Source organism: Chelon labrosus (assembly GCF_963514085.1).
Source record: "Chelon labrosus genome assembly, chromosome: 12".
NCBI classification, from domain to species: domain Eukaryota; kingdom Metazoa; phylum Chordata; class Actinopteri; order Mugiliformes; family Mugilidae; genus Chelon; species Chelon labrosus.
Window position 1 is genome coordinate 24477458 of NC_140345.1, and position 16989 is coordinate 24494446.

Below are 16989 nucleotides of genomic sequence, written 5' to 3' on the forward strand. Positions count from 1 at the left end.
AATCCTTAACATTAGAAATCCTGAGTACAGTAGAAGTATCATAAAACATATCTGACATTCATATTTTCCAGGTGACGGCACTCGAGAGCAAAGTATCTGCTTTGGAGACGGTAAGACGTGAAACAGCTGTTTGTTGTCGTAGCTCAAACTGAAGGCTGTAGCATATATGTGCTGATTCTCTCCTCTTTTCCTCCTCCAGACAGTCCAGACTGCGGCTTGCCACAGTAATCCCTGTCACAATGGAGGAACATGTCTCAACCTTCTGAACTCATATTACTGTGTGTGTCCCAGCACCTGGACTGTGAGTATAGCACTGTTTGTATTGGGCGTAGTTACTACAGATTATTACACCAAATATTTATTGAATCCACTTGTTAGAATTTGTCCAGAGCTCCAGGAACCAAATAATATTGCTGTGCAAATTCAGAAGCAGAAGTGAGATTGAGATAGGAGATGAGACAGCCAGGATGTGGTGAAAATGGGGAAGAGGAGGTTTGCATAATGTACAGTAGACTTAAATGATATGTACTAGGCAGGAATGTGGGAAAATATTAGCAGCAGTTAAAATATTTTGACAAAGAAGTAAGCAAGGAACCAAAAATGTATGTGGCAATACCAGCATTAACTTTGCAATTAGAGCTACAGTAGCTCATCTGTTGGATGAGACCACACGGGCCTGTCCAACAGCTAACACAAGATAATCAGTGTTTAATCAGTGTTATGCTGTACATAAAAATACTGAAACACAAAATACAAATCTGTAACTAAGAGCACAAGAAAAAAAAAAGACAGTGAATGTGTATCTTAGCGTATTCTGAACCAGATGTGTGTGTTTCTCCCATTTTGTTTTGTCTTGCATTGTATATATGTGTGTGTGTGTATTTGCACTGGTGTCAGGGCGCTAACTGTGCAACAGACGTGAACGAATGTCAGGTGCTTGCGGGCAACGTGCAGGGTTGTCAAAACGGAGCAACCTGCGTCAACACCCCCGGATCTTTCACGTAAGTTTTAAGCAGCTCGCTTCTCACTCACTGCTCACTCTTGTGTGTTTTTTTTTGGAAAAGGCTAAAAATGTTTAGGTGTTCGGTTTAGCTGTGTCTACACATTATCTTGTTTCAGTTTTTACCAAAGAGATTGATTAACCTATTGTTCTTACTCATCTCCCACAAGATAAAGCTAAAAACATGACTACAACAAGGAATAACCGTTTTTCTTAGCGCTTCTCTTGGCTCTTTCCTTATTCTTGGCAATGTCTTGTTTCATCCAGTGTAGTTCTTGTCTTATCTGAGTTATTTTTTTTAAAACTTTTTTCTGCGTAATTTTTATTTGTGGTGTCAGAAATTTATGTTCCCAAACTGACTGATAGTTGATTCCCTTCACATTGACTAAAGCTGTAGTCAGAAAAACATCCCCAGAGCATGAATATGAACCTGATTCACTACGGTTATTTTGCTCATGTGCTGTGTGGTTTTTGCAGCCAGCATACTTTTTAACATACGTTTTAGGCAATTGCCTCATTGGATGATGACACATTCTTAAAAACTTCCCACTCCCGTGTATGGGTGATTCCTAGGACTGAACTCTTGACAGAGATCTCGATTGGTTTTCCTGAGCCACTCTTCCGGTTTTGATAGTCTGATTATGTGTTCTGATTGCCTTCATCTCCCACATAGCTCCATCGATTCTTTCAGCATTTCGTCATTCTAGCATGTGATAGAGGACCCCAGCACCCGACTTTCTTTTTGAATATACACCTGTTAGTATAATATTGTGTCCCCCTTTTTGTCACCAAAGCAGCTCTGACCTGTCCATGCTCACCTGTCTGGGGCATGCATTTCCAGCAACGGTCAATGGTTAGCGTGGACACCCTGGTTCTACCCTGACCCCATATGCAACAAACTGCAATACACACTGCGTGTCCTGACAGCTATCAGAACCAGCATCAAGCTTTTCTGAGTTTGAGCTACAGTAGCTCGTCTGTCTTTGCTCCCCACGTGCATTAATGAACCTTGACCATGTTGCTGATTCACTGCTTTTTCTCCCTTGGATCACTTTTTATAGGTATAAGCCTCTTAAAATACTCCTTAATACTCCTTAAAAGCTGCAGTTTTGGAGATACGCTGACCCAATCGTCTAGCCATCACAATTTGACTCTTGGTCAGAGTTGGAAACCAAAACTTTCCACATGCACAATGTTCACTTGCCACCTAATACTGTATATCCCACCCTCTGACACGTTATTACTTATTGGACTGACCAGTGATTAGTATAGGTGTGTAATGTGCTCATTCTGAAGTTACTTCCTACTTTCAACCCCAGGTATAGCTTTTACGAACGCTGAGGGCAGTGCAGTAAGTGCGACACCTAGAGGACACTTGTGTTATTTTTCCTGACGTCTGACGTCTGTCTGTTTGCAGTTGCACCTGTTCTCCTGAATGGTCTGGGACTCTCTGTACGGTGCGTTACGATGACTGCAGGAATGCAGGACAGGACCTGTGTGTACATGGTTTATGTATTGATGCAGACCGGGTTACAGCTGGACAGGTAACTTGTCACCTGCCCTCAGTGCCTGCTCAGAACACCTGTGCATGGACAAATAATTTCAGCTGCAAAAACACACAAGTTTTAATTATAGAGAGGATGTGTTTGCCTCATGTTGAGTTTTCGCTCTGTGACTATTTTCCAACAGCCAAAATACCAGTGCATTTGTGAGAGCGGCTGGGAGGCTTCAGATGGGAACCCAGCATGTGTGACCGATGTTAATGAGTGTAACCAACCGAACAAACCTTGTTCAACCAACCCCCCTGTTACCTGCCACAACACCCAGGGTTCCTTCTACTGTGGATCTTGTCCTGCAGGTAAGATGTGATAGAACATAACTCGCACTTGGTTTGTTTCGTTTTTGTGATACTGATACAAGAAAGCCAGGTCTCATCACTCTGCAGAATGATCAGAGTTTTTGAACTTTAATATTTTACAGTGAGAACGCTGTAGTACACATACTGTATAGAAATAGAGGAAGTGGAGATTCTTTCTAAAGATGACTTCTTCTGTTATTTCTCAGGTTGGCAGGGCAATGGCTACAGCTGTCAGGATGTGGATGAATGTTTGACCAACAATGGTGGCTGCTCCACCACTCCAGTGGTGCAGTGTCTGAATACCATGGGTTCCTTCCACTGTGGATCATGTCCTCCAGGTATGAGGGTAGGGGGGCGACAGTTAAAAATATAGCTACAGTTCCATGCCTTCTGCATGATTTCTTTTTATTGAGTTTTTCAGTGTAACACAAAACAAAACATAAACATATAAATATACACACAGAACAAGTACATCAGACAGGGTCATGTACAGTGAAACACAATGGCAGGCTTTGTTCAAATCAAAGGGCTGACAGAAATCAGGCTGACGGATCGGGTCTAGGGGCTTTTAGGCAACCATAGTTCTCCATTTAAGTCCAGAGTAACACAAAATACCTCCGTGCAGACCACAAGGTCACCGGGGAAAAAAACCCCTAACAAACATAATAAATGAACATGAAATAAATGTATATTTATACAAAGAAAGGAGCTCATTACCCAGAATGAAATTTCAGTGTCCAAGTGCAGAAAAATAAAATAAAAAATACTAATCTTCCCACACAGAATATACATTCAGTGGTAAGTCCCTCCATTTCTCCCAATGTTGGTCACCTTTTTGAGTATTGTATCTCAGGGAAAATGTTAACCTTTCCATGTTGTGAATCTCTTCAACCATTCCTATCCAGTCTGTCTTGTTTATTTATTTCAATCTAAATATATAACACTGAAACTGAGATCAGGCTGCAAATTGATTATTGACTCAATTGCTGGTACAGCGTCTTCCCAATAAGATGAAATTATGGGTCATTCCCAGAATATGTGAAAGTGGCCAGCTGACGCATTACCACACCCTCTCTAACAACGTCCTTGAGCTGGGTTATTGGTCTGTAAACTTTTGATTCTGGGAGTTATAAAGAATCTTAGAATGTTTTTCCTGGTGAATTCCCTCCACAGATCTGAGCTAGAGCTAGTGGACAACGTCCTACAAATTCTTAGCCAATCATCATCAGTTAACAATGACAGTGTACCCTGGTAAAAAGTGTTGCAAAAGGCTAAACCTTGCTGACTCCAAATCCTCGTTAGTTGTCCAGACTTCTGATTTCACAGACTCTTGTATTTGTTGCAGGTTACGAGGGCGATGGGAGAACATGCACACAAATCAATATCTGCGCTTCCAACAATGGAGGCTGTCATCCATTAGCTACTTGCTCCTCCAGCGCAGGTAAAACTAACATATGCTGATGATATTATTGCTTAATAAGTTTTGTCTTTACCAAGTGCATAAGGAATATTGTTTCCAGTTAAACTGACTGAAGATATTGATGGTTTCTTTTGTCTTTCATAATCAATAACAAAAATCTGATAAACTTAGATGTTTTGCACCTGAATAGTACTGAAATAAAAGTATTATGTAACAAAATAAAAAACTTTTACATTAAGTTGACATAATATGCGACATGAGACATGACCATGTAATTTATTTATTTATTTTTTTCCTGCTTACCTCCCACTTCAACCAGGCTCAAGCCTCCCTGTATGCACCTGCCCAGAAGGCTACATAGGCAATGGTTATGGACCAAATGGATGTACCCAAGTCAGCAACATCTGTGAGACCAACAACCCCTGTGTCAATGGACAGTGTGTGGTCAGTGACTCTTATTCTGAATCAGTCCCAAGATTGCGTGCCGTCCTCCTACCAGGACAACTCGCTAGAGCACCAATTATGGATTAATGCGTTATTTAAACATCGTTGAGACATTAACTACCGTATTTTCCGGACTATAAGTCGCTCCGGAGTATAAGTCGCACCAGCTAAAAAATGCATAATGAAGAAGAAAAAAACATATATAAGTCGCACTGGACTATAAGTCGCATTTTTGGGGGAAATTTATTTGATAAAATCGGAGACCAAGAACACATTTCATCTTGAAAGGCAAGTTATAGTACTAACAATAGAACAACGGGCTGAATAGGTGTCTGGTATGTTAACAGCTATTCAGATAACTATAGCATAAACAACATAACATAACAAGTTTACCAAACTCTCGATCTCACTCCAAATCACTAAATCCATTGAATTCTTCATCCTCTGTGTCACTTCTAAGCAACTCTGCGAACTTCGGAGGAAGACGGCACACCGCCGCTATTACGCAGGAGTGAAAGGAGTAGCAGATACTGGCACACAAGCCTAGAGTGCCCTCTCGCGGCTGTCAGTGTGAAAATAACGAACACGTGAAATTATATATTTTAATATATAAGTCGCACCTGAGTACAAGTCGCAGGGCCAGCCAAACCATGAAAAAAAGTGTGACTTATAGTCCGAAAAATACGGTATATAAATGTGAGCTGTTTGTGGATGCATAGCTCTATCCCAAAGACTGTATATAATAGACAAACCTTCCATCTTGAATTGTTTTTTAAGTTCAGTGTGGTGGTATTTGTGCCCCTGGCGAAGCTAAAAACAATAAAACAAGAAAGAGCATGAGCACGAACGGACTTGCGACGTGCTACAGCCTTAATAATGTACAATATGATTAAATCCATTCTCGCTGCTTACAAAACGAAACGGGCTGAATACACCCTTTTTAACCAGTTTCAGCTTGGTTGACATTGCTGTGCTCACACCAGCCAAAACAAACCACCCTGGAGAGGAGACACTTATTGTTTTGGATTAATAAACTAGGTGTGAAAGCACCCATAAGCACAGAAACCAGACTCAAATCTCTTTGTCACAACAAATTCATAAATTTCTGACTAGTGCACAACTATTATCACAGGACACCACCTCATCTCTTGGCTACATCTGCAACTGTAACTCCGGCTGGCAAGGAGTCAACTGTGACCAGAATATCGACGAATGCTCCAGCAACCCCTGTCAAAATGGAGGAAACTGCACTGACGGCGTGAACGGATTTACGTGTACTTGCACGGCCCAGTGGACTGGCCCCCTCTGCCAGACCCCACAGCAAGGTACTGGCAAGACAAGACAACAAGGAGGAGCTAAGAGAATGAGAGGAAGAAGTGGGGAGGGATAGAGTGAATGGGGGTGGAATAATTGGAAGAAAGGAGGGAGTTGATTGACTGTGCTGAGACTCAGGGAGCAAAAAGAAAAGGGACTATGCTAAATATATACAGTTCCTGTAATCTGTTATTCAAAATTTTGTATGCTTATATATTTTTTATACTTAAATAGTCTCAAATAAAAAAGTATTTAAGTGCAAATGTATCAATGTGTGTTTCAGTGTGTGGGGGCTCCCTGTCTGGCCCCGCTGGTTCCTTCAGCTATCCCAACACCCCAGGTCATGATGAATACGATCACATGGTCAGCTGTGTGTGGGTGATTCGAACGGTCCACAATAAGGTCAGTTTATTTCTCTGTTGCTCAGGAAAGAGAGTTTTCCTTTTCCTGTTCAGGTAGCATATGGAAGAGGTTCTCTCTATTACAAATACCACATTTAACTGTTTTTAGCTGCAGTCAGTGGAGTAACAATATCAACCCACTAGAGACTTGTGCTCCTGTTTAGCAGATGACATTGGCTTTTTAGGGCTGGTTTGGTCTTAATACTTAATTACTTTTTCACTAACAAAAACCACTTCTTAATTCATGCAAAGAAGTTTATTGGTAGACAGGGCGAGAAGGGAAAGGATGGTGGGATGAGAGGGGTTGGACGGGATGGATGAGGGGGGAGGAATGTGTAGATAGAGTGTGATAGAGGAACCCAGGGAGTGAGACCGATTTGTTATTACATTTATCCTTTATTTTGTATTTTCTCTCTTCTTCAGATCCTGAAAATCACCTTTCCCTTCTTTCACCTGGAGGACAGCGCCAACTGCAACTTCGACTTCCTTCAGATTCACGACGGGGACACCGCCTCCGCTTACATGATCGGCAAATACTGCGGCCAAAATAACCCACCAGAACTCTACAGCTCCCATAATTCCCTTTATTTTTGGTTTCGCTCTGACCAGTCTGTCAATGGAAGAGGCTTCACAGTTGTGTGGGAGTCTCAGGACCCAGGTAGGGCATTCTTAAAAATAGATGGCCCAAATCTGCTTACACTATATACATCTGAAAACAATTCAGACCTCATTTTGTGTTGCTGTCCGGACTGTGATCAGATGCAACCTGTTTTCAATAATATTCCTTGAGATGTGTCTAGAACCAGATTAGAGTTTGTCTGTGGCAAACTTAGCTCATTGGATATGCAGGTACACACCTACTGTATGTATATGAGGTCCCACAGTGCCCACAGTTGTGTAGACCACTTCAATAAAATTGTCTACCGTCTGTGTTAGGCAGACATGGCGCATTAAGGACAAAATATTGATCCATTTTGTCTTTAAATCTCTCTCCCAGTGTGTGGTGGCGAACTAACGGCTCCCTATGGCAGCATTAACTCACCTGGTTACCCTGGAAACTACCCACCAAGTCGGGACTGCTATTGGACAGTCACAGTGCAGCCTGGCCTTCTCATTACCTTTGCATTTGGTACTCTAAGCCTGGAACATCACGAGGACTGCAACTTTGACTTCCTGGAGGTGGGGAATGCCGTTTATCCCAGTATTGTTTGTTGCAACTAAAAGAGACATGATTGATTGTGTGGGTTGACTTAAAACTTCTCATGCAATGCTGTTTCAACCATATTCTCTCATTAAATCATTAAAACTCCCTCACAACTTATGCTCTGTTATCTTACATGGCCAAATGTTGTAGATCCGGGACGGTCTTCTAGGTGAAGACCCGGTTCTGGGGAAATACTGCAGTACTGCCTCCCCACCGCCCTTGCGGACCACTGGCCCAGCTGCATGGATCCACTTCCACTCAGACTTCAGCGTATCTGACAGAGGCTTCCATATTACTTACACAACATCACCAAGTAAGAAACTGATTATGCCACGTATGGGAATATATGCACAATGCAAAATATATAGAAGTGTGTATATATATATAGTCCACATGACTTGTTTTATATAATGAGTTTCACAGGTATGAAAACTGTTTTAACCTTACGTGTGTTTTGTCGTAGGTGACCCTGGTTGTGGTGGCACATTCACTGAGAGTGAGGGCGTCCTCATTTCCCCCAACTGGCCCAACGCCTATCCCCATAACCGCCAGTGCATCTATTTGATCAGGTTGCCAGTGGGTGAGAAAGTGGTCCTCAACTTCACTGACATGAATCTGGAGAGTCACAGCAGCTGCAATTTTGACTATGTGGAGGTAGGACATGTTTGTGATTCACCAACAAACAAGGTGATCAGGTTATATTGTTAGAATTTGCTTCAAACGAGGCCCAGTGCAGAGATATTTGCTTTAAATGAATCATGTCTGGAGATGAATAAGAAAACCCTTTATTTGTCCCGCTATGGGGAAATTGCAGAAAAAACTGAACACAGGAGCTGTTTGAAACAACGCTGCATCCCAGCCATAAAACATCCGAGTGGTAATGTCCTTGTTTAGGCCTGTTTTGCTGCATCTGGATCAAGACAGTTTGCCAGCATTGACGGACCAATGACTTCTGAATTATACCAGAGGAAAATGTCAGGGCGTCTGTCCATGAGCTGAATCTGAAGAGAAACTGGGTCATGCAGCAAAAACACACAGAAGTCGTTCCACAAAAGAATTGTTAAATAAGTTCAGGAAAAATGTGGGCCAGTCATAGTCGTGACTTTAAGCCAATAGAAGGAAGCAGTTCCTGTCAGAAAACCTCAGATGTGAAGCCGTTCTCCAAAGACTGATGCGCAGTGACTGGAAACACGGACTGTTTTTAGTTGGTGCGTTGTTTGGGAACACGTAGCTCCAGGTCTGAACCGAAGTGTCTTGACTTTAGATTGTGGGATTGTTATAGTTTTTGTGTGTGTAATTCATTAACACTCGTTCATTCCCACTTCGCTGTCCTCTTGTTCTGTCCTCCTTCTAGGTTCGTGATGGGAGTACGGAGACGGATCCACTCATAGGAAAGTACTGTGGAAGCACCCTTCCAGCTCCTATTCTCTCATCCTCCAACCGTCTGTGGCTACGCTTCAAGTCTGACAGCTCAGCGTCTCGAGCTGGTTTCAGGGCCGTCTACACTGTTGGTAAGATTTATATTTACGTATATCATATGTTTGTGTGTTGCATTAACTTGGTGAGAGAGAGGAGCTACAACCTGGAAGAGTAACGTGAGTGAAATGCATCATTTCTGTGGAGTATGTACCAGTACCAGATACAAATAGGTGATGAATTAACACAGTAACTCTTAAGAGCATGCAGTCCATCTTCTGTCTTTACAGAAAAAATAAAGATGTGATGCTGGTTAAAACCACAATATACTTCTATATTTTGTGTAGGAGACACTTTCTTGTTTTTGAGATGATGGAACTATTCCTCGTGTCTGTGAGACGTCCTCCTCTAACCCCTCTGTCTGTGTGTCTCTGCCTCTCTTTCTCTCTTTCCAGCTTGTGGAGGTGTTTTATCTGGGACTGGGCAGTTTAGCTCTCCTTATCACCCCGACGCCTATCCCCATAACAAAGTCTGCGAGTGGGTCATTAACCAGCCAGAGGGCTATGTGGTCACCCTGAACTTCCTGTCATTTGACATCGAAGGAGGCACCTGTCGTTTTGACTTTGTTGAGGTAAATTATTTCACACATTCAAATTATTTATATTACTATAAATATAAAATTCAGAAACATGATATAAATCCAGATCCAAACACACAACAACAGTTTGCAACAGTGAAATAAAACTTATGGAGCAATTGGTCATTATTAAGGAGCTAAAATAACATTGCTCCATGTGGCTTCTTTCACCACTAATGAACAGATGCCTCTTCTTCTTTTGCCTTTCATGGTGATCGTTCTAAATAGTTTTGTTTTTTTTCTGAATGCCTGTGGCAAAACTCAGCTTGTGCAAGAGGATGCTGGCTGAGTAGCAGTTCATCTATGTGGCAAGGATGTTGCATGATCCTCGCTACAAAAAGCTGTGGTGGTGTTTGGGACTTCAACGGTCAATGCAGGTGGTTTTGTACGTGTCGGGTGCGCCACTGGGGCTGAGATTACCAACCCTTTAATAAAACAAGCCAAGAAACCTCTAAAAAGGTCGCTCTAGAACAGAAATCTGTATGAAAGCAGTGTTTCCCACAGATTTGAAAGCAATGTGTGGTGGTCGGCCCGGGGGGGGGGGTTGGGGAATGAAAAGAACGATTGAATAGGGTACGTGCATGAGGACACAGATGATCCAGACTAGAGGATGGATACCCGACCCGACGGTACCCGACGGGCCGGGCCGGGTTCGGACAGATATTTAGAAAGGATGCTCGGGCTCGGTCACATCAGCGCGATAAGGCATTGACCATTTAAAATTTAAAACTGCTTATTATGTAGGTAGCCAATGGGCCTGTTTCACTTGATGCAAAGGTTCGTTTTTGTGATTAAAATATTACCCCAAATCCGTCTTCCTGTGTGCGGAAATGTGTCAAACTAACCAGGACAACGAAAGACGTGCGCATTAAGCTACATGTGTGCGCCTGTGTTATAACGGCACTTTTTGCCCCGTGTGCGCTAACGCGCTCATCTGTTGACATTTCCGAACGCCTTCCTACAGTTGCTTAATAAAAGCGGGCTTTCCACACAAAAAAGTGCATGTGTCATTAGTATGAGAAGAAAATTAGATTTTAACTGTGTCGGGCTGGGGTCGGGCTCGGACATAAATATCTTAATGCCTGTCGGGCTCGGGTCGGGTTCGGTTACTGCTCTGTCGGACGCGGGCCGGACTCGGACAGAAAAATGCGGCCCGATCCGCACTCTAATCCAGACAGACAGTGTGTGTGTGAGAGAGAGAGACGCGTGAGTGACAGAGAGACGGAGAGAGAGCAGGGAAAGGAAATGCCGCTGAACGAATACGCTGCGTGTTTTAAATAGCGTAAAAAAACAATAATGAAACGCAATATGTGATGGTCGGTGTTGAATCTTTTTTTTTTTTTTTTTTTGGTCGGTGTTGAATCTGTGGCGGTCGGAGTTGAATCTGTGGCGCACCGCCACCGATTCGTCTATGTGTGGGAAACACTGGAAAGATGACACAACAATAAAGTCTTATCGTGGAGCTTCGGCTCATAGTGTCTGCCATCCCTTTTTGTATGATTATACTTAAATTAAGAAAAACAAATAAAATAATTTGCTCAGCATCTTGAATCAGTAAATAGTTTTACTTGTTGTGTATATGTCTGGTTATGTATTATACCTACACAGTGACAAAAACACTATACTGTAAAGATTTTATTTGATGGCATGTTTTCTTTTACCATGGGTGCTACAAGTGTGTCGCCAAATACACAAAATCCCAGTCATATTCACGGTGTGGACGAGGGATAGTGAATATTATTTACTGGTGCGTGTATATCCTCTTCTTGTTTCAGGTCAGAGATGGCTCCATGTCTAGCTCTCCGCTGCTGGGGACGTTTTGTGGCACTGAGATCCCCCCCATGCTGCAGTCCACTCAGAGATCAATGTACATCAAATTCAGGACGGACTCCTCCATCAGCAATCATGGTTTTGAAGCAGCCTATGACTCTGCCCTAGAGGGTGAGAAATATCTATAACACCGTTGTAATTCCTTAATAATGATTTATGTCAAACTTTTTATTTTACGTCTGCCTGAACACGTTTGCTTTCTCCCGTCCGTCCTGTGTTAGGCTGTGGTGACACCCTGACTAGCCCTTCAGGCATTATTACAAGCCCCGGCCACCCCAACAACTACCCCCATGGAGTCAATTGTACCTGGTACATCAATGTTCCCCCTGGCAACCTGATTCGCCTGTCGTTTGACACGTTCAACCTGGAGTATCATGTTCACTGCAACTACGATTACCTGGAGGTCTACGACAACGGCACCGTGCAGACCGGAAACATGATCGGCAGGTACGCATGTACGACACATGCTCACCCAGCTCTCTTTCAAGTAGCAACAGTCTCCGCCACTCCGCATTAACTTGTGGCACTTCAGATTTTAGGGGTACATTCCAGATCAAACTAAATGTTAATGCCATACGAACATTGCTGCTCATGGCTGGGGGCAGACGTGCTGCTTGCATCTTCCTTGACTTCAGGCTGTGGAGCTTCATGCCTCTGAGTTTTTCTTTTCCCCCCATGCAACCATTATATTCATTGTGTTTGTGTGTGTGTGTGTGTTGTGTGTTCATGCAGGTACTGTGGGCGTTCGGTGCCTCCATCCATCACGAGCACTGACAACGTGCTGACCGTGTTGTTTGTGACCGACACAAGTTCATCCAGAGAAGGTTTCTCCGCCAGCTATATTTCCATCAACGCCACCACAGGTGAACTTGAACAAGACTACATTGCATGAGCTCTTTTTCTATTATAAGTTTTAACTAGAGAAAAAAAACAAAAAACTGAAGATTGAACCAACTGGGAGTCACACCAATAACTATACTGTGGGGGATATATACGTATTTTAAGATGAGAACGCAAGCATGATATAATAGTCTGTTGATGCTGCAATGCAATCTGAATGGCAGAAACATGCCACATAATAATAAGAGGGAAACTGAAAGAAAGATGGCCAAAATATAAAAATAAGTGAGTAATGGTAATGTTCATAGTGTTATGTGTTTGCATCTGTTGCATAAAGGTGGAATGGTTGAATTGTAAATTATTTAAGTAACTGCTTTTTATTATGGTTTTGCGGCACCTAAAATTAAATGTATGTGAAGTGGAAGTGAATCAGATGACTGTGAGCAGTCAATTCAGTTGTACTAAAGTAGTTCTAGTTCATTTCTCAGAAAAAGAGATTCTGAAAAGAGATTTTTACTATTTGATTTAGACAGAAAGAGAAAAGTAGCCTAAGAATGATGTGACGCAAACTAGTCCTTGTTCCTTGTTGTATATTTTTTGGTTAAAGCAGACACAAAATATTTAAATGAATCTATTTCATCTGAGGGAAATTCAGAAAGTGTTGTTTCACAAGTTTTTCTAGGATGTGTTATTTGTTTAGATTTGCTCATTTTCCTTATTGTGCTTATTTCTCAACCATTCTCTCTTGTCAGACTGTGGTGAGACCTTCTACACTCCTACAGGGTCCCTCAGTTCACCCAACTACCCTGACTTCTACCCCAACAGTAGAGACTGCGTCTTCAAGATCATTGTCCAGGTCAACATGCAGATTATGCTGAACTTCACCGATTTTGAGTTGGAGGGCTCCCTTCCTTCTTGCAGATTTGACTTTGTGGAGATCAGGTAAGGAAACGGTTAAGGTGGTTAAGTCTGGCGATCTTGGAAGAAGAGGGATTAGTGGGGGGCATAATCAGTTCCCAACAGAGCAACTCTGACATTAAAGTCCTAAGGCTTATCATTTTTGTTTAGTCTGTGGTTTTTGGTCACAGAGTAAGAGGTTAAGAACCAAATTCAGGCCAAATGTGTCATTAACTTGAAATAAAAGCTCTGATAATGAAGGCTCAAATTTGGATCTTGAACTGCAACTGAGAAAAAACAAGAACTCAAATATCAAAATATAAATGAAAGTGAAAAACTTCAAAATGTATTCAAAATAATTCCTGAAACGAATCAAAATTATCTTTAAAATAAAATAAACTTTCCCCTCTTTTAGTTTGAGTACAGTGTTGTATAAAATTGAAGTTCAAAGTTTTAACTTTAAAATGCTCGGATTTGCCTCCAGTTCTTTCATGCTCCAAGAAAATAACGTTAACCCTAATTTATAGGATATGAGTGTGCAGGTTGTTTCCGGATGAGTGAGAATAGAAAATTGAAACCGCTAATTTGCATCCAAAGACTATCAGCCAGAACTAATGTTTTATATTTAACGTGTTTTAAGCACTTGGCAAGATGCACCCGTCAGACCACTGACATTTTTAACTTGTCTTGTTTAGGGATGGTGGCTATGAGACCTCTCCTCTCATTGGCAAGTTCTGCGCTGGTCAGAAACCTCCAGTCCTGGTGTCCCATAGCAACCGCTTGTGGGTTAGATTCCGCTCCGATGCCACAGTGCCGCGCCGTGGATTCATCGCCCACTGGGATGGAACACAGTCTGGTGAGTGGTTAATATTGTCTTATCATGTTAGTTTTTCACATTTTAGCCACGTTAGGTTGAGAAAGTACAGAGCACAGATTGTCCAGTTCAGGTGCTTTACTTCCGTCTCATACAATTTCAGAGGATTTGAATTACATGCATGTCTCATTAAATAACAGTATACTCTCAGGTGTTACTTTGGTTTGGTTTTCCTCGAGTTTCTTGTTCTTTTTTTGAAAGTTTCTTCTCTGGTGTTTCTTTTCTTTGTCCGTACTTCCTGTCTGTCTTGTGATTATGTGATTCCTTACTCCTTGTGTGCTCCTTCCTCGCTACTCTCACCTGTGCCTCCTTAGTCTTTGTATGTATGAAAAACCAAACAGGGTTACAGAAAACAATTCAAAAGTCCATACCTTGACACACATGTCCTCCCAGACCCAGAACCTAAAGTTCAGTCATTTGAATGAAAGGAAACGGAGAATAAAATAACTTATGCATGCATATATGCCTCATTTCATCCATTTTTTTTCCCAAGGTTGTGGAGGAATGTTGACAACCGCGTCAGGAGCATTTTCCTCACCCAACTACCCCCTGCCCTACCACCCTAATGCTGAGTGCTACTGGAACATTAGGACCAGCCAGGGCAGTCAACTCCTGCTCTCCTTCTCTGAGTTCCACCTGGAGTCCAGCATCAGCTGCTCCTATGATTACCTGGCTGTGAGTACTGTACCTCTACACCATGTGGATTCATAATATATATGTATAGTACTCACTGAAAAGTTATTTTCAATGAGTATGAGTCCTATGATTACCAGGCGGACTTACTCATTGGTATGTTTTTATTTACAAATCTACGGCATGGTTCCTACATATTTATTCTCTCTTTTAGACTTGAAATATGGAAAATAAAGTCTCCCTTCTAAGGATATACTACAATTTGTGGTTCCTAAGTTACAAACTGAATTAAGAAAGACAGCTTTTAGGTGTTCTGCTCCTGGTGCATGGAACAAACTACAGTCTAATTACAAACTTCATAACTTAGTATCCCTGAATGAGTTTAAAAAGATGGTGAAAACTGTTGAGCCCTGTTTGTCTGTGTGCATATGTTTTGCTTAGCATTTCTATGTTATGCAACTCTGTGATTTTATGTTTTCATGTTAATTCTTTAAGAAACTGTGCTGCTGCCATACTTGTCCAGGTCTCAATTGTAAAAGAGATATGAAAATGCATTTTGTCTCATTTCCCTTATGTGTGTTTGTGTGTTCAGGTGAACGATGGAAACAGCAGCAGTTCTCCAGAGCTGGCCAAACTGTGTGGTAATGAGATACCCAGCCCCATCAACTCCTCCAGCAATGAGCTATATGTCAAACTCCGCACAGACAGCAGCATCGGCGCCGGAGGCTTCCTGGCATCCTACACCACCAGTATGAACACACATACTTTCGTGACACATTGTCTGAAAATACTAATCGTGTTTAATTGTGCATTATACAGTATATTTTATAATTTTGCAGCTCCAGGACATTTATGCTATGTGGCTGAAGTAAACATTTCCCCTTGTAAACACATTCACCACTAGATTTAGTTGTGAAATATTAATAGATCAATTGTTTTTATGATCAAAATCCATTTTAGTGATCACTACAGTTTTAATTTCAATTGGTATTTGTCTGAACTCCAAAAGGAACACAAGCAGGAAGGAACATATTCATTTATCTAAACTAAACAGTATAAATGAAAATTAATAACCATCAAGTAACGAATAAAAAATTGATGGCATCTCCCACAACAAATTCTGTGTGCACACTTTTGTTGGAGTGGTTCATAACCATGCAATAAGTCCTACTTGAGGAGGGAGTGTTCATTCATTTTTTTTGCCCAATCTGATCCTTATATATTCGGCTGATCCGATGATAAATAAACTACATCTCCTCTCCTGGAGATTCATGAAGATTTTTCTTATCCTGCTTGTACCCTACTAAGAAAATCAGGGATTGCAGGGGATTAATGAGAAAACTTATGCTTAATAATATACTTTGGGTTGCATACAAGTTAAATAATTATTCAGTGTCGGTTACCAGTATGAAACTAATGAAATTCGTTTTGTTCTGTGCTTCACATTAATGTCTGGTTCTGTATCTTTTCAGAATGCGATAACATACTCATCTCAGGTCAACGCAGAGGAGTGGTCGAGTCACTTAACTATCCCCAAAACTACCCACTCAACACCCGGTGCAGCTGGACCATCCAAGCCATCACTGGAAACGCCATCAACTACACCTTCACTGCCTTCAGTCTGGAATCCAGCATCACCTGTAGCTTTGACTACGTTAAGGTACTCGCAACCCAACCACATCAATGCATGAAAATATACATACGTACAACTTCTATTGTGTTAAATTATCTATCTGTTATTTAATATATGTATATATTTTAACTTTTTTATCTCCTGGATAAATAAAGGATTATGGTACTGACATATTTTGTTTATTTTGCCGTACACTGTTTCTTCTGTAGCATTATATTGTTGAACATTCCTGTTCTTTTGTAAGTTCAAGAAGTACAGGCACATTTTTTATTTTTTGTCATTTTTTTGTTGCAACTGTGTATTACTCTCTGAACTCACACCAGTTTCTCCCCAATTTTACTGGCCTAGCTCTATAATGGGCCGAACGAGGAGTCTCCTCTGATTGGTACATTCTGTGGATATAACCCCCCACCAGCCAACAGCACCACAAGCTCAGCCCTCACTGTGGTGTTCAGATCAGACGCATCTATGGCAATGCCTGGCTTCCAGATGATGTGGTACCAACATGGTAAGACAGGAAACATCAACAGGACAATTTCATACAGAGATCTCAATCCTCAATGAGTCAATGAACGAACAAACAATTTG

The 16989-nt window shown here is 41.6% G+C and overlaps 1 protein-coding gene across 1 annotated transcript in view; it reads left to right on the plus strand.

Annotated features, from left to right (window-relative positions):
- The window catches only part of cubn (cubilin (intrinsic factor-cobalamin receptor)), a gene marked incomplete at its 3' end in the record, with an annotated part of 50463 nt that overhangs the window by 7179 nt on the left and 26295 nt on the right, over positions 1-16989 (plus strand). The window contains exons 4-28 of the mRNA XM_084556647.1: positions 72-110; positions 200-301; positions 898-1001; positions 2418-2544; positions 2690-2858; positions 3065-3196; positions 4204-4299; positions 4598-4722; positions 5855-6047; positions 6320-6438; positions 6861-7095; positions 7435-7616; positions 7792-7954; positions 8105-8295; positions 8996-9152; positions 9513-9688; positions 11470-11635; positions 11746-11971; positions 12257-12387; positions 13117-13306; positions 13957-14117; positions 14629-14810; positions 15361-15517; positions 16241-16428; positions 16750-16909. Of these exons, the coding sequence (XP_084412773.1) occupies positions 72-110; positions 200-301; positions 898-1001; positions 2418-2544; positions 2690-2858; positions 3065-3196; positions 4204-4299; positions 4598-4722; positions 5855-6047; positions 6320-6438; positions 6861-7095; positions 7435-7616; positions 7792-7954; positions 8105-8295; positions 8996-9152; positions 9513-9688; positions 11470-11635; positions 11746-11971; positions 12257-12387; positions 13117-13306; positions 13957-14117; positions 14629-14810; positions 15361-15517; positions 16241-16428; positions 16750-16909 (3871 nt within the window). The remainder of the gene's footprint in view (positions 1-71; positions 111-199; positions 302-897; positions 1002-2417; positions 2545-2689; positions 2859-3064; positions 3197-4203; positions 4300-4597; positions 4723-5854; positions 6048-6319; positions 6439-6860; positions 7096-7434; positions 7617-7791; positions 7955-8104; positions 8296-8995; positions 9153-9512; positions 9689-11469; positions 11636-11745; positions 11972-12256; positions 12388-13116; positions 13307-13956; positions 14118-14628; positions 14811-15360; positions 15518-16240; positions 16429-16749; positions 16910-16989) is intronic.